This window comes from Haliotis rufescens, unplaced genomic scaffold (genome assembly GCF_023055435.1).
Source record: "Haliotis rufescens isolate VD_foot unplaced genomic scaffold, xgHalRufe1.0.p SCAF_7, whole genome shotgun sequence".
Lineage (NCBI taxonomy): Eukaryota > Metazoa > Mollusca > Gastropoda > Lepetellida > Haliotidae > Haliotis > Haliotis rufescens.
This window is the reverse complement of record NW_025964361.1, coordinates 17,906,456-17,928,123: the sequence shown is the minus strand read 5'-3', so window position 1 is coordinate 17,928,123 and position 21,668 is coordinate 17,906,456. Positions and strand designations below refer to the sequence as shown.

At 38.7% G+C, this 21,668-nt stretch overlaps 1 protein-coding gene across 3 annotated transcripts in view; it reads right to left on the bottom strand.

The window, feature by feature from the left end:
- The window catches only part of LOC124151850 (glycine receptor subunit alpha-2-like), a 323,326-nt gene that overhangs the window by 145,950 nt on the left and 155,708 nt on the right, over positions 1-21,668 (bottom strand). For all 3 annotated transcript variants that reach the window (XM_046524516.2, XM_046524514.2, XM_048387298.1), the window contains one exon: positions 17,206-17,432. In XM_046524516.2, the coding sequence (XP_046380472.1) occupies positions 17,206-17,432 (227 nt within the window). The remainder of the gene's footprint in view (positions 1-17,205; positions 17,433-21,668) is intronic.

Below are 21,668 nucleotides of genomic sequence, written 5' to 3'. Positions count from 1 at the left end.
AACATACCTATCAAGAGACTGGGTAATGAATGACGACGGGGTACACAGAGTCGATCCGGGCGATCGTTTACAAGACTGTTTACGAGTATGTCACGAAACATACAAAGGAGAATCAACCCTTTTCGTAATAGAGGACTGCAGCGCGAGTAAAGAACTCACAAAAAAGAAAGATATGCTTTCGTATTTAGCACTCTCCGGACGGCATACTCAGCATAGCGTTTGGGTATTTACTCAAAAATACAACTCTGTCCTGAAAGATCTCAGAGAGCAGACCAAATGGGTAGCACTGTTTCATTGCAAAGATCGAGATTCATTCGAGGAATGTTTACGCGAAAATGATGTTATTTATACCAAGCTCGAACGAGATAAAGTCAGAAAACTGTTATCGGCAACGAAGCACTGTAAACTTGTATTAAAAACCGATCAACCAGCTGCTTATGCAATTGCTTAGCAAAATCTAGCAAAAATGTGGCAAAATTATAGCAAAAATGTAGCAAAATGTAGCAAAATTACGATAAATTGAACATTAGGGGTTAATATGACATAATGTGGTTTGAAATCCTCATTCTTTCGCAACAGTTCATTATTACGTGTTGTATTGGATATGTCATATTATATTATGTTAGACTTAAATATCTCCTTAGGTATTACATTATGGAATGCGACGAACTCATCGAACAAATGCTCAAAGAATCTGATGTTGATCAACATACACATCAACATGCAGATCAACATGTAGATAAATCTTTAGATAAACATAGAGAAAGACTCGCCGCTTTGGTAGCTGGTGGAAAATGTTCCCAATATTTGGGGGAAACTTATACCATCGAAAAAATTGATAACATGACCGACGCAGAGATTAAAAATCTGTACGCGCGTTACGAGTCTAGACTGGGAGCTACCATGACTAAAACGATAGGGTCGGCTATATTACAACTATACACAGTCGTAGCTAGTACGTTTCTCCCTATCCCGGCAGAACATCGCATGTATTTATGCGAATCTCTCGAGAAAGACCCATTCATGGAACATGCTATAAGCTCAGTGAGCTGTGAGTTTTATCATAGATACGGAATGTTCTTAGCTCCACTCACCACAGCTTTAATAACGGCTAGGTATTGTCAATTTAAACATACGTGCCCACTTAATAATAATAGAGACTCAACAGGTGACACCACAACAGATTGTGAACGAGGAAATGACTGCACAACCACAACAGATTGCGGAACAAGGAGTGAATGAGGAAATACCAGCGATTGCACCACAAACACAAAAACAACCCAGAGTTACTAAGAACCCCCCAAAAATAGCCGCAGGCAGGATGGGAGGACTCACTCGCAAAGCGAAACTAAACAATAATTCAAATATTAAAACATGGGCACTAATAGGAGTTGCTGGTATAGCGGCTGTATGGTTGTTTTATAAGACCGAAGAAGAGAAAACGTCACCCCCGATGCCACAACAACAAGTTCAATTAGAGGTTAGCCCCCATATAATGCTATAAGAAGCATGACTACTCCAGTTACAGACGGTAAAATGTTGGTAAACGCAACGTATCATTCAGCGGTGGTCACCGGCTTGGCCATTGGCTATGCCCGTATAGCTAAAATGATTACTAAAGCCACACCTCCCAAGCTAGATTTTAATGGATATGAGATCGGTATGATGATTGTGGATATAGGATTAGCGAGGGCAACGAAAGATATGCTCATCAAACAAGGGCTTATCCCGGAAGACATAATGAAGTAATTAAACATTTGAATATTTTATATTATTAAACATTTGAATATGGCAACAAATGCGATGATGGTCGGTGGAGCTATTGTTAATGCTCTAGCTTTTTCGGGGAGTAAATTTTTATTTTCTAGTATGAGGGAATCAAACGCGAAAGAAGTTGAAGAGGAGCGTAAACGACATAACAAAGCATTAGAACAACTCATAAAAGCTCTGTCACAATGGGCGCGGCAGAGAATGAATAGATTAGACTTTATTCATGAAGAACTACGTAAGGAAGGACATTCAATTCAAACGTTTAAGGATGTCGAATCTGCCATGCACGAATACTTCCTCATTTATGGGAAAAAACTTGACCCAATACCGAGACCAACAATGAGTCAGTTTTATACACCGTCAGAGGCTCAGAAAAACCATGAGGTCATATTTGTGATAATTGGGTTATCAGCTGTTGCAATTTTCAGCTATACCATAACTTAGCATAAACCATGACCTAGTTAAAGCGGCAGCTAATCTATAAATAGCGTTGGCTGACTGCCCTCAGTAGTGTAGATGTGATTTGCATTTAGACAAATGATATGATAGAGTATAAACCATGAATCAGTGCAGATTTACACTCATGGGTAAGCCAACTCTATGTAACCGACGCTGTGTTGATATTTACTGCGGCATACACAATTATTACATCAGGCGCGGAAACATTAACTATACGTGTTCTGTATGTGGGATAGGGGTCAAAGGTCGTTTTTTGTTTATGTAAGAAACACGGTGCTGATAGGGTCAGGAACAAGATTATTTATGCTAGGAAGAGAGATTACATCAATGAGAGGAATAGGTTGGGGAGAATACGTATTTAGATATATGAAAAACAACCAATTAGACATTTGACTCATTTTGCATATACCATTCAACCACAATGGTTTTTGTCAGAGAGTTGAAGGCTATGGCAAAGCAACGTGGTCTACGTGGATATTCTCGAATGAGAAAAGCTGAATTGATCGATTTACTCGGTTTGGAATACAACAAACCCCAGACTGTTAGAGAACTCAAAGCTCAAGCAAAAAACAGTGGGCTGAGAGGTTATTCTTGAATGAGAAGAGCTGAATTGATCGCTTTACTAGATAATAATGATATTGATATTCAACATAATGATGATGTTGATATTGATAATAATGTTGAAAAAGGCACTCGTGAAGAGCAACCTCCTCGTGGTGAGTGCTGGGTAGCGCTAATAGCTCTTCCCCCGTGTGGAACCGGGGTAGAATATTTCCACAGCACCCCATTGCTGGTCGTAAGAGGCGACCAAAGTGGGCAGCCCGTTTGCTGTGGGTTGCGCCCCTGTGTCAGCAGAGGACGGGATTCTGGTGCCCAACACACCACTTCGACCCTTACTTTGCCTAGACGGGTGGTAGAATTGGCCCGATTCTATCAATCGGCTGGTCACGCCATGCCCTGTGCATGGAAAAGATCATTTCAGAAACATCATATCAAATAATTTATGATGATCAATTATATACAACTATGCCAATGTACTTATTGCCTAGAGTCCTATGCCAGAAGGCGGTGGCTCATGGGCCAATCTGGTGATGTCAACCTCCGACTTCTATATGTTTCCAATGTTCTGTCACGGGCCGAACCAGCTGGGCATTTCTTTTGGTAGACAAATATAGCTTTTCGTGTTGTATTTACTGGAGTATACCATCCCTGTAACCCTGGTGTTATAGACTGGCTTCCTCTTCAGCATCGTCTTTTTTGACACTCGATGGCGGGTGGGGAACTTGGTTGCTGAATAAATTCCTTTCATTATGGCGCAACACCTACCTGGTTCAACTCGTCATGAAAAGAAGAGAAGACTTGAAAATGATATTTCAACTGACAATGTGTCTCAAAACAATAACGCTTGGGCTCGCTTCCTTGTGATCAAGGCTGCTGATCATCAAAAGCTGTTTCCGGAATTCGTGGTGTAGTAAAAAATGTAACCCGTCTTCGGTCTGGCTCCTTACTTGTGCAGTGTGCACGGGGACAGCAATCTCTGAACCTTTTATCAATTACTCAGTTTGCCAATGTTGATGTTGCTGTGTCTGTGCACAGAACACTGAACTCGTGTCGGGGAATTGTTCGGGACAGAGCTCGATGCCTGTCTGATATGTCAGAACAAGAAATTGTGTCTGAACTGGAGGATCAAGGTGTTACATTTGTCAAACGTTTCACCAGAATCAACGATGGAGTTGTCACCAAAACTCATACTTACCTGTTCACTTTTGCGCGTTCTTCCTTACCGCAATCAATCAAAGCTGGTTTTGTTAATATCGGAGTGGATATGTATATCTCAAATCCACTCCGATGTTTTAAATGTCAAACTTGGTTCTATATCATGTGCTAAACCTGTCAAATGTCATCGTTGTGCTGGCAGCCACGAGGGTAACGACTGTGAGGAGGACATTGTTTGTGCTAACTGTGGTGGCCAACATTTGTCTTCTTCTAAATCGTGTCCTGTTTGGCAGCTTGAATCAAAAATCAATAAAATGAAATATGAAAATAACATTTCTTTTGCAGATGCAAGAAAACTGTTCACTAAACAATCCACTACTCCATCACATCTTACTTACTCTGCCACAGTTACACGTTCTGCAACTTTCTCTACTGCCACTGCATCAATCACATGCCAAACGGATCTGTCATGGGTCCATTCTGATCAGCCCCTTCAAACCGCTGGAATCATTCCACCAACTTCTGATAATCAGACCAGTTCAGCAACCCAGACTTCTACTCAGTCTGACCCTCAGACTGATACTCTGACTGCTAGTCAAAGTACTGTAAGTCCCCATGGACCCTAGCATGGTGGTCTACCTTCAGCTGCTGGCGATCTATAGCCTGTTTTTATCTTGTATCGTTCTGTATAGTGCTATTCTCTCTTATAATTCCATACTAGTTTTATATCTTTTTCTGTGATGAATCTAGTAATTTTACTGTCCTTCGTTGACAGGTTTTTTTTTAACAAGTTTCAATATATGTATTATGTTTAACTATTGATAGTCACGATATGGCTGAAATATTGCCGATGTGACTTAAAATTTAACTCACTCACTCACTGACTGCTAGTCAGCCTGACAGTCCCAGAAAAGAACAAAAGCACTGAACCACTTGACAGCTCACTTGACAAAAAGAAAAAAAAGAAATTACAGTCAAGTCTCGTTAATCCGACATCGTTGGTTGCACATGATTGTGTCGGATTAACGAGTATGTCGGATTAACGAAATGAAGTGATTTGTGATCGAAAATCGGACATCTTCACGATAGATAATAACCGTGTGTTTCCTCGTGTAAATGCAAGTGCTACTGTCTTAACAACTTGCTTCATCTACTTAAAATAGTCTGTCAGTGTTTTCTGTTTCTCACATTTTGAAGGCACATTTCTCAAAGTCCCCTGTTCGCTTGACGTCTGGGGCTGGTGGTTCTTCAGCATCAACATTGTCGAGGTGTAATTTCATTTGTTTCTTATAATAAAGCTTGAAATTTTTTATGATCCCGGCATCTAGTGTTAATTGTTAAAGTTAATCTCTGCAGCCGGTGCGTGTCAAAACACGGGGTTGTGTACTCGCGGGCAGATGACCACGGAGTACGCTGACCACTGTGTCGGATTAACGAGACTGATTAATGAGTGATTTTGGTAATTCGTTGCAAATTAGGTGTGTCGGAGTCGGAGTGCGAGAATGTCAGATTAACGGGACTAAATAGCGCTGAATCAATCGGTTCCCATCATTTGTGTCGGATAAAGCCGAGTGTCGGATTAACGAGTGTCGGATTAACGAGACTTGACTGTAAATAGAAAACAATCATCTCCGGCAGCCTCGCCCCCAGAACTATCTCTTCACAACTCCTTTGAGCCTCTTGACATGGAGGTAACTCTGTCTGTACAGGACAGTAGGAGTAATTCGTCCTCACGTTCGCGTGTGAGATCTCCAATTGAGCCTCCATGACTCCATTGTCGAATATGATACAATGGAATTGCAGAGGACTTAGACACAATTTTAATGACATTCAATTATTGATACAGGATTTTCAACTGTCTGCTTTATGTCTTCAGGAGACATACCTTAAAAGTACAGATAAATTTGATATCAGACATTATAACTGTCATCATTCATGACAAAGCAACTGGGGGGTCGTCTATCTTGGTTCGACAGGGAGTGATTCACAGCCCTGTTGCTCTCAATTCAAATCTTCAAGCTGTTGCTGTTCGTTTAACTTTGAACATTGTCTTTACGCTATGTTCCTTGTATATTCCTCCATCTACTTTGCTTCGACTATCTGATCTTCAAAATCTGTATGATCAGCTCCCCAAGCCATGTATCATCGTGGGTGATCTGAATGGGCACAACCCCCTGTGGGGAAGTGTTACCACAAACAATAAAGGGAAAATACTTGAGGAATTCATTTCTGATAATAATTTGTGTATCTGTAATGATGATTCGAACACCTATTTACATCCTGCCACTAGAACATACACAGCACTTGATCTGTCTCTCACAGATTCAGAACTATTTAATGAGTTTGAATGGTTGGTCCATGATGACCTCTGCTGAAGCGATCACTTTCCCACCATTCTTAAAGCTGTACATCCAAATCCTGAAACCTCCACATCCAGGTGGAATTTTACAAAGGCCAATTGGTCATTGTATGAAACATTGTGTACTGCAAAATTAATCCCTCATCATTTTCAAAATGTTGAAGATCCCATTCAATTGTTTTCAGATCAGCTCAATGAAATAGCTGATCAAACAATTCCTAAGTCCTCTGCTAATCCTCATATTCGCAAACCGTGGTTTACCTACGAATGTAAACAGGCACGAAAGTGTAGGAAGAAAGCGGAAAAGTACTTCCGCCGACATCCCACAGTTCATAATTTAGATCAAGTAAGACCGCCTCCGTGGTCTTGTGGTAGAGCGTCCGCCCGGAGAGCGGAAGGTCCAGGGTTCGATCCCGGGCCGCGTCATACAAAAAGACGTTAAAAGATTGTACTTGTTGTTACCCTGTCTGGCGCTCGGCATTAAGGGGCTAAAACAAGGACTGGTCGGCTCGGAGTCAGTATACTGTGTCTGAGTGGGGTATTCATGTTAAACTGCGGCATGGTATCTCAGTGAGCTAGCACTATAAATCGGCATCAGTCCGGACTAGTACAAGCAGCCACACACACACATACACGTGCATGCACGTCGCTATATAAGTGCAATAATCTTGGACGCGACGTTAAACCCAATTTCACCTTCACCTTAGATCAAGTAAAAATTACAAATGCAAAAGCCAGGCGGGCTTATAAACAAAATAAGCGTCAATCTTGGAGGAACTACGTCTCCAAAATAAATTCCCGTACTCCTATATCCAAAGTATGGAACATGATACAAAAAATTAAAGGCAAAGGATCAAAGTCTACTGTTCACCATCTTAAGGAAGGTGATCGGTTATTAACTGATAAATCAGACATTGCCAATAAACTTGGTGAAACATTGGCAAAACATTCGTCATCGTCTAATTATGCCCCTGAATTCATAAAATATCAGAAACAACAGGAAAAGAAAAATGTTTATTTTCACTCTGATAACAGGGAAGACTATAATGAAGTGTTTTCCTTCCATGAGCTACATACAGCCCTAGGGCAAGCTCACGATACAGCGGCTGGTGCTGATAATATTCACTATCAGCTCCTGAAACATTTGCCTATATCATGTCTAGAAACACTATTAGCTATCTTTGACCAAATATGGACGTCGGGGAATTTTCCTCCTTCGTGGCATAATGCCATTGTAGTCCCTATACCAAAGCCTGGTCGGGATCATACAGATCCTGCAAATTACCGTCCTATATCTTTAACCAGTTGTGTCTGTAAAACCATGGAGCGAATGGTAAATAATAGATTAGTCTGGTTCTTAGAAACCAATAATCTACTAACAAATATTCAATGTGGTTTCCGCAAAAATCGTAGTACTATTGATCATTTAGTACGATTGGAATCGTTTGTGCTATTGTCAACAAACAACATGCAGTGTCAGTATTTTTGGATCTTGAGAAAGCTTACGACACTACCTGGAAGCATGGCATTTTAAAAGATTTACACGAGTTTGGTCTGAGAGGCCGCTTACTACATTTTATATCACAGTTTTTAGACGGCAGGCAATTTCAAGTCCGAGTGGGTTCAACCCTGTCTGACCATTATAATCAGGAGCAGGGTGTCCCACAAGGAAGTATTTTGTCAGTTACTCTATTTAGTATTAAAATCAATAGTCTTTCCAAGGTTTTAAGTGATGCAGTGGATGGATCACTTTTCGTAGATGATTTTAATATATCTTGTCGTGGTAAAAATATGCACTCTATTGAGAGACAGCTACAATTATGCCTCAATAAAATACAGAAATGGTGTCTAGAGAATGGGTTTAAGTTCTCCAAAGTCAAAACAAACTGTATCCATTTTTGCCGCAAATATAAACCGCATAAAGACCCTGAACTATTTTTGTCTGGTTTTCCTATTAAAGTTGTCAAGGAAGCCAAGTTCTTGGGTATTATATTTGATAACCATCTCACATTTTTACCACATATAAAATATCTGAAGACTAAATGTCTGAAGGCAATTGACTTGTTGAAAGTCGTTTCTCATTCAAAATGGGGAGGGGATCAGACTACTCTCCTTCATTTATATCGCTCTCTCATCTGTTCCAAACTCGATTATGGTTCTATCATTTATGGTGGGGCCTGTAAAAGCAACTTAAAAATATTAGATTCAGTACATCATCAAGGCCTGAGACTTTGTCTTGGAGCCTTTCGAACATCACCAGTCAATAGCTTATATGTAGAGGCCGATGAGCCATCTCTAAAACAACGTCGAATCAAACTTTCGTTACAATATGTGACTAAATTGTACTCACACCCTTCAAATCCAGCATATGAATGTGTGTTTAATCCCATGTATGCCAAGTTATTTCAATCAAAACCAAAACTTGTTCCTCCTCTAGGGATCAGAATTCAGCCACATATTACAGCAGCTAATATTGATCTTTCTATTATCTCACCTTCCCGGCTACTGTCTACACCTCCTTGGCAACTAGTTAAACCAGAGGTAGACCTAACACTAACTACCCTAGAGAAATCTGGCACAAACCCATTGGTATATCAACAAGAATATGCCCAATTAAGGTCTAAATATGATTCTCATCGATCTATTTTTACTGATGGTTCAAAGGATGGTGGCAAAGTTTCAAGTGCCACTGTCATTGGATCTAAAAGAGTGTCTTCGAGAATTCCTGGTCCTAGTTCTATTTTTACAGCTGAGGCCAATGCTATTCTTATAGCATTGGAATACATTCAAAACCAATCATCTCAACAGTTCATCATCTTTTCTGATTCCTTGTCATGCCTTCAGGACATACATAGTTGTTCTTCAGCTCATCCACTCATTCTTGATATTTTAGAATTGAATAATGTTCTCGCCACTGCCCAATACGACATCGTCTTTTGTTGGTTGCCAAGCCATGTTGGAATTGTTGGTAATACAATGGCTGATGCTGCTGCAAAAGCAGCACTCAACAAATCTGTGACACCACTTCTTCTTCCATACAGTGACTATAAGCCTGTTATTAGATGTTACATCAGGGACCTTATGCAAAAGAAGTGGGACACCCAAGCAGGTGTAAATAAATTGCATGAAATTAAACCAACTATTGGCTACACCTACTTGGGTTGTCAGTCCAGATTTGAAGAAGTCATTTTGCAGCGATGTCGTATTGGCCACACGAGATATACACATGAATATCTTTTAAAAGGTGAAGATCCTCCGTTCTGTATCCCTTGTGATGAAAGAATCACGGTCAAGCATGTCCTGCTTGACTGTATTGATTTTTCCATCACAAGGGATAAGTATTTCAAAGTCTCATCCATTAGGGATCTTTTTAATCAGATAAGTCCACATTTTATACTTGCTTTTTTACAGGAAATTGAATTGATAGATAAATTTTGATGACTATGTATTGTAAATAAATAAATAACTTTTACTCTTGATAGTATGAATAATTAACTGAGATTGTAAGTGGCTATATCCTCGAAGGGGGTTAAAGTAGTGTCAAATTATTGTCCCCCTGAGAGGATATGTTAGACCACTTCATTCAAAGTAATTTATCTATCACTGTTTTTAAACGTAGAATATTTGTATATTTTAATTTTCGGTTAATCTCGTCAACATTCGCCAATAACTAAAGGAATGGTGTAAATCCTGCTAGGGAACCTTGTAGGTAGCTAAGGTACTGTAAGTCCCCTTGGTCCCTAGTATGGTGGCCTAACTTTAGTTGTTGGTGATTAATAGCCTGTTTTTATAATGTGTCGTCTGTTGTAATCAAATCATTTTATTGCTCAAAAACTAGTTTTACACTTATGATCTGTGATATATTGCTGGTTGTTATACTGTCCTTCGTTGACAGCTTTTATATAAATCTATAATATAACTGCATAACTTGTTCAAGTCACGATATGGCTGAAATATTGCCGATGTGACTTTAAATTAACTCACTCACTCACTAATGTTGATAAAAAACAACAAGAATTAATATTTGTACCCACATCCGCCAGCGTTGGTAAATATCTAAGAGGTTGGAAGATGGATATTAATTCCAACATGGATGTTAACGATATTAAGCCCGTCAAATTAACGAGGAGTTAGATGATTTACATAGTATAAAATACCAGCTGACGATTAAAATGTTATTGAGTAAAAGTAGCGCAGATGATAGCACCGAATATACCGAACCATATTTCCGTAGCAATCAAGAAGTTATAACCGAATCCGATACTATAAACGCATCATTAGATACATCAATTCAGAGGATACAGGAAACTTTAGAACATTGGACTAATAGAAGTTCGGGTTGGGGTGTAGATAAAATCGATAGTTTATATTTAGATATAGCAAATTATATGCCCTTCAAAGGTGGATCTTATATAGATTTACCCCCGTATAGAAGAAAAAAGCCATAATTAACGTAAAAAATAAATCCGATGACTGTTTAAGAATGATGATAAGATCTGCATTGTTCCCCGTAGATTCTAAAATTGCAAATAGACCTTCTAGCTATCCCCAAAACGATGGACTCAACTTTGATGGTATAGACGAACCTACACCAATATCACAAATTGATAAGGTGGAAAAGCAAAATAATTTAGCTATAAATGTTTTCGGACATTCTAAAGGAATTGTTGTACACAGGATAAGCTCCGCTCCGGAACATATCCCCAGAATCAATTCATTTCTGATCGAAAAAGATGGAAAATATCATTATACATGGATAAAGAATTTAAACAGGCTATTATACGATCAAACAAAACATAAGGAAAAGAAATATTTCTGCGAAAGATGCCTACATGGGTACAGCAGACAAGATCTATTAGAAGCGCATAAAGAAGACTGTAGAGGTTTTGGACAGACCGCTATCAGGATCGATATGCCTAAAGAGGGAAATAATATATTAAAATTTGAACATTATTGTTATCAAATGCCAGTACCGTACGTAATTTACGCCGACTTCGAAGTGCTTATCAAACCCATAGAAAATACTGAACGCAATACTGATAGTAGTTTTAGGTACAAAACTCAAGAACATATTCCTTGTGGGTTTGGATATATAGTTGTAAGGTATGATGGAAAAACAAACCAGCCCGCGATTTACAGAGGTCCCGATGCAGCGGGAAAGTTCCTAGAATATCTACAAAACGAAGAGAGAATAATCAGGGAAAAATTATCGTGTAAGAAACCCATGTGTATGACGAGGGATGATTGGAGGGCCTATAAGAAGTCAGTGAGTTGTCACGTTTGTAATAAACCCCTGAATGGGGATTCCGTAAGAGATAATTGCCACGTCACGGGTAATTATCGGGGATCCGCTCATAACGAGTGTAACTTGAAACTAAAAATGAATTCTCAAACAATACCCATCCCCGTTGTGTTTCACAACCTTAGGGGATATGATTCACATCTCATTATGCAAGCTATCTCAAAGACCGACGGCCGTTTAACGTGCATTCCTAATAATATGGAAAAATACATATCGTTCTCGTTGACTAAACCTATACATTATAGGGACAAGGATGGGAAATCTAGAATAAAGCAAAGTAATGGGCTTAGATTCATAGACTCCGTACAGTTTCTGTTATCTTCCCTGGACAATTTAGCTTATGCAAACAATCCCGATGACTTTGCGATAACAAATCAATATACCGATAAGATAACTCGTCATTTGTTGCTGAGAAAAGGTGTATATCCTTACGAATATATGGATGATTGGTCTAGATTCGAAGAAACTGAATTACCACCTCTCGAATCATTCTATAGTAACTTAACAGAATCTAAAATAACAGATGCTGATTATGAACACGCTCTGACGGTCTGGGATAAATTAGGTTGTAAGAATTTAGACGATTATCACGATCTGTACTTAAAAACCGATGTACTGTTACTCGCCGATATATTCGAGATATTTAGAAAGACATGTTTTAAACAATACGGCTTGGACCCGGAATGGTACTATTCCAGTCCCGGACTATCGTGGGATGCATTGTTGAAGAAGACCGGCATAGAACTAAAACTACTCACAGATTACGATATGCACTTGTTTATTGAGAAAGGATTAAGAGGTGGTATATCGATGGCAGCGAAAATGTATTCTAAGGCTAATAATAAATTAGTGGAAGGATACCATCCGAGTAAACCCGACACACACATATTATATCTCGACGCTAACAATTTGTACGGATGGGCTGTGAGTCAACCTTTACGCACGGGTGGTTTTGAGTGGGTCGATGAGAATGATATCGAAGTGAATGATATCCATAATATCAATGTGAATGATGCGAATAAAGGGTACATACTAGAAGTTGATTTGGAATATCCAAGTTCGTTACATAAAGATCATAACAGTTATCCGCTAGCTCCCAAAAGATTAATGGTTAATAAAGATTGGATGTCGGAATATCAATGCTCCTTGATGGGTAATAGTAGGTTAGCTAATGTAGAAAAACTCGTACCAAATTTGATTGATAAGACAAAATATATAGTTCACTACAGAAATCTCCAGTTGTATCTATCGTTAGGTATGAAACTTAAGAAAATACACAGAGTTCTAAAGTTTGATCAAAGCCCTTGGATGGAGCCCTAGATTTAAGAAAGATAGCTACCAGCGATTTCGAAAAGAATCTGTATAAGCTCATGAATAACTCAGTATTTGGTAAAACTATGGAGAATCTAAGGAAGCGTGTTGATGTTAAATTAGTCAGATCTAATGAGGAAGAAAGACTCAGGAAACTTATAGCCAGTCCGGCTTTTAACAGAAGCAAGATATTCAATAATGACTTAGCCGCGTTGCATATGCAGAAGAGTAATATAAAATTCAACAGACCGGTGTACGTCGGTATGAGGATTCTCGACTTGTCAAAACACTTAATGTATGACTTTTATTACAACGAACTTAAGAAGCAATACGGCGATAGATGCGAGGTGTTATATACCGACACAGATTCTTTGTTGATGGAAATACAAACCGAGGATGTGTATAAAGATATGGCAGAAAAAATAGATATGTACGACACGAGCGATTACCCAAAAGATAATCCACTGCACAGCGTAGTAAATAAAAAGGTGTTAGGTAAGATGAAGGATGAATGTGCTGGGACCCCTATAGCTGAGTATGTCCGATTAAGACCTAAGATGTATTCTATAAAGAAGTCCGATAATGGAGAGATAAGAAAAGCTAAGGGTGTTAAGAAGTATGTGGCAAAAAAGCATATCAAACACGAACAGTATAAAGAATCATTATTCAACGGTAGAACGTTCAAACACGAGATGAACTCTTTCAGAAGTTACAATCATAGGATATATGGATTAAGAATGAACAAGACATCATTATCCCCCTTAGATACAAAGAGATGGATTGATAAGGATGGTGTAACTACCTATGCTTATGGTTATGGTGGTAATACCGTACCGTTGGGAACTATGAACAACTCTTCTCGTACAAATGCCCTACCCGGTCCATCTTGAAGATAATAAAGAATAGGCTCTCCTTCTTTCATAACCAATCGACTAATGTTATATGTTTTAAGGGACCATATGGGATCGGTTGCGTGACGTAGGCCTCCTTCGAGTTCACCGGGCTGGTATAAATATCTTACCCTTACTCCAGGGGTCCGGAAACCGTCATATGCGCCGGACATGTCCGATTGGGAATCTTAAATGTCCGGTTTAAAATATTGCTTACCGGACATTTTAAAAAGTATTGTCCGGACATTCTTAAATTTTGACCGCACATGATCAACAGTTAGGACTGAGCAGTTTCTGTCTGCAGTTGCAACACAATTAAGATTATCTACACTGACCGAATCTGCCAAACCCTCAAAGTCTAGACGATCATTTTGTAAGTCGTGGCTAACGACTTTGCACTTGGTTGACATACAATGAAGATTTGCAGATTTTATTGTTTTCAGTAGCTAGTCGTATATTGAATCTTGATTGACCGCCATTTTGCTTTCTCGGACGATCGATATCAATTTTTTTTATGGTCAATAATTAAGTACAGATGAAAAAAGTATTCAAATCACTATTGCTCTCAACGATATTTTAGTATTTGTGATTAAATTATCTGTCTTGTTTTAAAAAAATCTTTAGTTTAAAAAAACACTTTTCCCGTGTGGTCACGTGATAACCAAATATGGGATAATAGTCTCGATCCAAATGTTACAAGGCATACACTTGAGCAGACTCATGAATATAACTCATGAATATTAATTAGACCGTTTACTACGTTAACAGATCGTTATTATAACAGAAACAAACGTATGTTTTCCATGTATATCTAAAATGATATTATTTGTTATTAATTGTCCGGTGAATTAAACAATTTAAATTGAAACAATTCATAATTCATCATATTATGAATATGTAAACTTGTAATGTGTGTGAAAAGTCGTACTGAAATACGCTATTTGAAGGGGGCGTGGCCAAAATGCAAATGTCCGATTGGGATTTTAAATTTTCCGGACCCCTGCCTTACTCTATCCGGAAGTTTTCGTTCTTTGCCTCTCCTCGGTGCTGAAGATTCGGAAGTCACGGATTTCATTTTAATAGCATCGAATGGTTTCTTCCCTATTAATCTCGTTACTTCATTATTCAGCGCTGATACAACGGCTGATAATCGTGTCACCCATTCGGTTGATCTTAATCGTTCGGATTTCATTTCGATCCCATACTGATAACGTTCCGCTAATGTCTGGTTAAATCTTTCAACGATAGCTTGACTACGGTGGGCCTCTTTTTCACCACGTCTGATTTCTACTGATCTACTTGAAATAGCTTTGGCCATTTTAGTGGTCCGCGTTTATATATGCGACTCAGTGCATTAGCTACTTCTGTTGAATCTTTCGAGGTTAATGGCTCAGCCTCTTTGTATCCACTAGCCACATCCACTACTGTTAAAGCGTATTTATACGTTTTGCGTCTTACCTTATCGTGGGGTAGAAACAAGAGGTCAGCCTGATCAACTTCATTCGTTGTAAAAATATCAAACTTCTTCCTCGGTATATAACGCGGTGCCGGTAAATATATTTGCCACATCGCTTGTTTCTTTCACCAATGCTTGGCCACATCTTTAGATACCTTAGCTGCGGTGGCTAATTTTTGTATTGCTCCTACACCTTTCCAATATCCTCGTGGGCTATAGTAAATTTTATTCATTATTAATTAATATTGATATTTCTTTTAAAACGACTTTCGTTGAATCGCATCATCATTTTTATACTTATAGAAGCATTGATTGGCTTCAGGTATTGGTGAGCTAGAGTCAATATAACTTAATCTCATGACTATCGTTGAATCGCATAGTCATTTTTGCATGAAAAATTCCCTCTGTAGTGGAGGTATAGGTATATAAATCTGGCTCCAGTGGAGTTGCGGCAGAACCCCCATTACCTATACTACTCAGGGTGTTGGGAAAGGAAAGTAATTCTGCACCCCTTTCTCCCCACCCGCCATGGGGTGTCAAGAAGGACAGTCTTATGCTGCAGCGGATCTCCAAGTTGCAAAGACCGAGGTTATAGTTGTGGTATTCTCCAACAAGTTTGACAGGAAAAGCTACAGCATTCTACCAAATTATAAGTTAAGCTGGTTCGGCCCATGACAATCAATTGGAGAAGTACAGAATTCGGAGGTCAGCATCACCGGATTGGCCAGATAGCCACTGCCTTCTGGGCATAGGGCATTGGGCTCTGAGCAAGTTTGATACTTACAGGACAAACATTTAGAATATATTTATTTTTAGATAAAGAAAATTTGTGCGAAATAGTTTATGCACAGGGCATGACATGACAAGCCGATTGATAGCATCTGGACCATTCTCCCGCCCGTCTAGGTAAAGCTAGGGTCGAAGTGGTGTGTTGGACTAAGGAGCACTATTGCCAGCTCCGTCGCCCTCAACCACCAGACTCCCTTCCCCTGCCGACTGAGGGTCGCAGCCCATGGCATACAGGCTGCCCATTTCGGTCGCCTTTTTACGACCAGCAATGGGGTGTTCAGGACACATTTATTTCTTCCCCGGATGCCCATGCCGCTTTTAGCATCGATCCCGGGCAAACACTTTAACCACAAGGCTACCCAACCGCCCCACACTTTACTGTGAAGATTGAACTCAACAATGTTATTTCTTTACATATCAGTTCTGAATAAATTTGGGAGCTTCTTAAATATTTTTTTCTAGTAAATGTCACAGCAAAAAATATGTCAGGCGGCTATGTCTATACTGTAGCTGTGATTCGAAGCCACTCTTCCCTGAGTAAGGTACCTAACCGCCAGCACAAAAGCGACCTGACCCACAGACATCCAGTACTAACACTCCAACATATATCGTCCTGGACAAAATTAGACTGGATATAAATACCTTTCCCAGCGAATGATTAATATATAAAAAATTGTTAAATGTTTCTCCATTTATGAAACTCGATTTCATATTTGTCAAATCCAATACACGTCCTACCTCACCTATTTCCTAAATGCAAAGTTTTACATAGCCTTGTAAAAATGGATTTAGCACGATTCGAATCGATATCCTGGCTATTTTTTAATAGGTTCAGCCATGCTTGTTTGCTGTCAAAATACACTGTGACTGCAGTGGGAGCTACACAAAATTAATCACAGCTGATTGGCTGGTGTGTAGTCATGCCTGTTACCATCACAACAACACACACACACACACACGCGCGCAGACACACACACACACACAGAAACACACATACCTTTTATCATTGCATACAAAACATAGTCAATATAATATAAGATATCCATATCAAAATACATTTCTTATTTGTCATATTGTGAAGTAATGATTATGATCAGCCAAAATTTTATCATGTTACTTCATAACTGAGTATTTTTTTTAATATTTAACACACCTCATACTGTATCTCACACGGCCATCGGGATAGAGATGCATGTACTTGTTAGGCACCGTCACCTCATGGAAAGAAGCATCTTTTTCGTTCCGAAAGTAGACATCTGGCACCCAGACGTCCGCCATTAGTTTAGTGTCGATCTCAAGCCATTTGGAGTTAGAGTAGTTCAGGAAGATAAGTCTCTCGTCTATCCATGACATTGTCAGGTAAATTTCCACTGAATAATCCTGAGAAATAAAAAGGAAATATTACAAAAGGAACAGTGAGGTTTTGCATCTTTTGTGATAATGTTTCAGTGATGATAATAATTGATTCACTTAGTAGTGTAGACGATGAACGTACTGTGTCACCTCTTCCTGGACAAGGTCAAGCCCTTGACAATGCTTCTATGTAGGTCTTAAGTTTTATCAATTATTTGATGTCAGTCACTGGATTGTCATGTTTGACATCAATATCTTTTAAATACAAAACGTTTGATCGAAATATAAAGCAGCGGCCAACCCTTAAAAAGAGGCTTATTTTAGGAGTAACCCCTCCCCACAGTAGAACAAAGAACAACCACATTTTTCTTCACAAGATGTCATTTATGCATTAGAAAACGATGGTTGTGGTGATTTCGTTTGGTGGCAGACATGTTTTTTGGTGGTAAAATGCACATTTATGTGTCAAAATTAAGTAAATCAAATAAATGGCTCTAAACAAGTCAGGTTGCATATTGCAATGCTCATTTTATAAGCATAATCAGTGTGCTGAATCCTTTAGGAATTTACAACAAACTCCACAATTAATGTAGGTATAAAATAATGTATGAAAATTTAGTAAATGTGATCCGACCCCCCATTCCTATTAAGGACACAACAAATATATAATAAAATATTTTAAAAGATACTATGACAACACTAACAATCTTGTTCACTAATTTGTTTTATTTGAACACGTGAATCGTTTAAGTATCTTACAAATATGAGCTTGAGAAATTTGATTTATCCAATATTGCGGACAAAATGGCCTTCAAAATGGCCGCCAATACAGGAAAATGACAATATTTCGTATTCACTTCGGAATCTAAAAGAAATTTCAATGTAAAAATCTAGGTTTCGACCAGGAACTCCACCTTTCGTGTTATTGTCGCCTTTGTCATGTAATACAATTGCTGATCATATTGACTTACTTTGAAGCGTTAATGTGAACCACTTATATGCAACTGCTTCAACATTGTCAGTAACTCATTACCAAATCTGTTATTTTTCTCCAATAAAGTAAGATATATTTATTCTCTGCCACCACTGCCACTGTCACTCAAGCCTTCAGGTTCATATGACATATGATCTGTGACTGCAGATTAGATGAGTGATATATCAGCAGCCATATAGTTGTCTGAAACATGGCTCTCAACATGTTTTGCTTGAAAGCATCTACTAGAGGTGGAACATTGTAGCTGCCTTGTCAGTGTTGGAGGCTTGGACATAACCTAGGTCATCCAGGGTGTTCAAAAGTATAGCAGGAGGACGAATGCTCCAGTAGAGTTTGGGGACATTTCTAGGGGGCTCAATCCAAACGGACAACTTTTTCAACATTTCAACATGTGTCAGCAATGTCGAGAAAGCTGTCTTCTTTGAATTTAAAACCAGACATCATCATAAGAATATCACGTTTCATAATGTTCATCTAGATCACAATTATCAGCGTGCAACTGCCTTTCACGATTCACTTACAAAATATATAACAGAGAATACTCAGCGCAATAATGCTATTGAAGATTGGGTCCAAAGGAGTAAATCGTTAAGTTAGAATGTGAGTTTAAATAGTGATAAAGATAAGATCTTATGAAACCTATCTCAGCTAATATTTAGTCATCTGGTATGATCGCTGTCTTCCTATTAGAGATTGGCACACTCCACCGTCCCAGCCTCCACTCTCTCTAATCCTCTAAACCGATGAAACATTGTGGGTACCTGGTGTACCTTGCTCTGAGATGCTTACAATACGACAACATCAACACCAAGCAAGAGCTTAAACATGTCCCTTCAGATATGTACATTTCTACAATCCTTGCTCGACTCCCGCTTGCTGCTGTATTTATCAAAGCAAAGTGATGAACTATTCAGATCATCAAGTATTTAATGTCTAAATGTGTTTCGATTTAACATCTCATAACAGTTGACATTTCTCTTCTGACTCTTCTAGACCCTAGATTTTTACGACAGTAGATGTATGTGAACGTACCTCGTGTTGACTCGCAAGCGAGAGGCGGTAACCTTATTAATGACACCAATAACTATATTCCACTCTTTTCATGAACATGTTATGATGATCAAAGCATGTTGATATTTTGGGATATTTAGCTCCTAACATGTGTTACATGTCATTAACACAAAAAGATTTTGTTCCTTTCAGCGACATAAATCCAAAGCCAGTTTACAGCTTAGTACATGTATGTTTCAAACTTATTTTATACCATGAATGTGGTATCATCTTAAAATTCAGTATTGCAGCAGATAACAGAACAAAATAGTTTTTAAAAAGTTAGACAATGTCAACACCAGAGAACAACCAGCCTCCATTGTCCGCCAATACATTGGGCGTAACAGCAAAATACCCGTGAAAATTATATGAATAGATAACTTAAAATCAGTGGAAAAGGTAAATATGTCCTGCCCTACCGGTAACACATGCCACTCACACAAATTGCATGAACAATAAGCGTTGTCTGTTGCCTTCCATGCGACGGTTGTCTTTAAAGAAACTAGAGGATCAAGAAATAGACCAGACAGAAAATCCAGTGACACGATAATGCATTTACTGCTTTTTGTGGAAACTGAAAACCGACATTACGTACACATGTACAAGTGCAGAAGTGTGTTTGGAACGCAGCATGGCTACATAGCCACAATATTGTTTTTATGCCATGATTAAAGATATTTCTCGGTTATATCTCGTTTTTGACTACATTTGACAGTCTAGTCATAATGAATTGTACGCATTTTTTGGTTCATGTTATTTTCTCTTATGGAGTATCATATGTATGTAATTACAAATATAATCATAATAGTGCACTCCTTGGGTATTGAGAGCAATAGTATATTACTTACTTACTTACTTTGGAGATTTAACGTGCGCTTTCCGACTGATGCGTATTTCGCACACGGGCCCGGCCAGGCCATTTAATGTGTTTCCGAAAGGGGCGAAAGTGGTCTGTGCAACCCAAGAGGGGGTTTTAGGGGTTGCTTATATAGAATTTGGGAATTTTGAGATTTGGAATAGATGCCGATGGGATTGGGGAGGAGAACTAAGGGAGCTGGGTATGGTGGATGTTTGTTTGTTTATGTGATTTTGATTTGGTAGGTTATTGTGTTTTTAGATGCGTTTTATTAGTTCCGTTTTTATTAAGAATACGCCTAAGGCCTTGAAGTTTTCTAGTTTATTTTGTGGGTTTAGTATTGCTTCTAGAGTTAGAGCCTTGTTTAGATTGAGGGTGGTTTGTAATGCGGTTCCATGTGTTAGGTAGTGTGTGCAGTGGATGAGTGCGTGTTCTGGGGTTTCTGGTTGTTTGCAGTGTGGGCAGTGACCTGTAGTGTTTTTTACAATTTTTTAGGTGGTTATTTAGGTTGGTGTGTCCTGTTTGGAGTTTAGTGATTACTCTGTCGATTTTTTTGGATGGATGGAGAATTTTTGGTTTGGTTAGTGGTTTGCTGAGCACTTTTTTGATTTGGCTATTTGAGTTTAGATATAGGTTATGCCATTTTTTTGTGAGTTTTTGCTTGTTTACACTTTTAATTTCTGATTTTGAGATGGGTAAGTTTAAGCTTATTTCTGGGATTTTGAGGGATAGTTTAGCTGCTTTATCGGCGTTTTCATTACCGTATATTCCTACGTGGGCGGGTATCCACATGAAGGTTATTTGTTTGCCTGCCTTAGTTAGGTCGTTGGAGCTTTTAAGTATTTGATTTATTAATTTAGGTCGGTTTTTGGTATTTTTGTTTTGGAGGGCTTGCAGTCCACTTAGGGAGTCGGTAAGTATTAGGATTTTTTCGTGTTTTATGGATTCTTGATTATGGAGGGCTGAGGCCATGCCCAAATAGTATATTCATAAATATTCTGATTTATATGTCAGATTATGAGGTTTAGAAACCTTTATGTAGTCTTTGAATGGCATTTAAAAGTGATACAAATAAAGTAGAGAATTTATGGATGTCAACGTCTGTATTATGAGGAACACAACACTTCGGAGTATATACTTACTCTTTCATCAGTAGAATTAATGCTTATAAAGCAGAAAACATATAAATGGACCTGTAAGAACAACAAAAGTAATAAGAGAACAAAGGTGAAAATTTAACAAGGGAAGCCAACAGTTAATTGGCGCTGATAGGTGATTAGCAATAGACAAATGGAAGCCAACACTTAGCAGATAATAAGCGCTGATAGGTGACAGCAAGACTTAAATTATCACTGATTGGAAA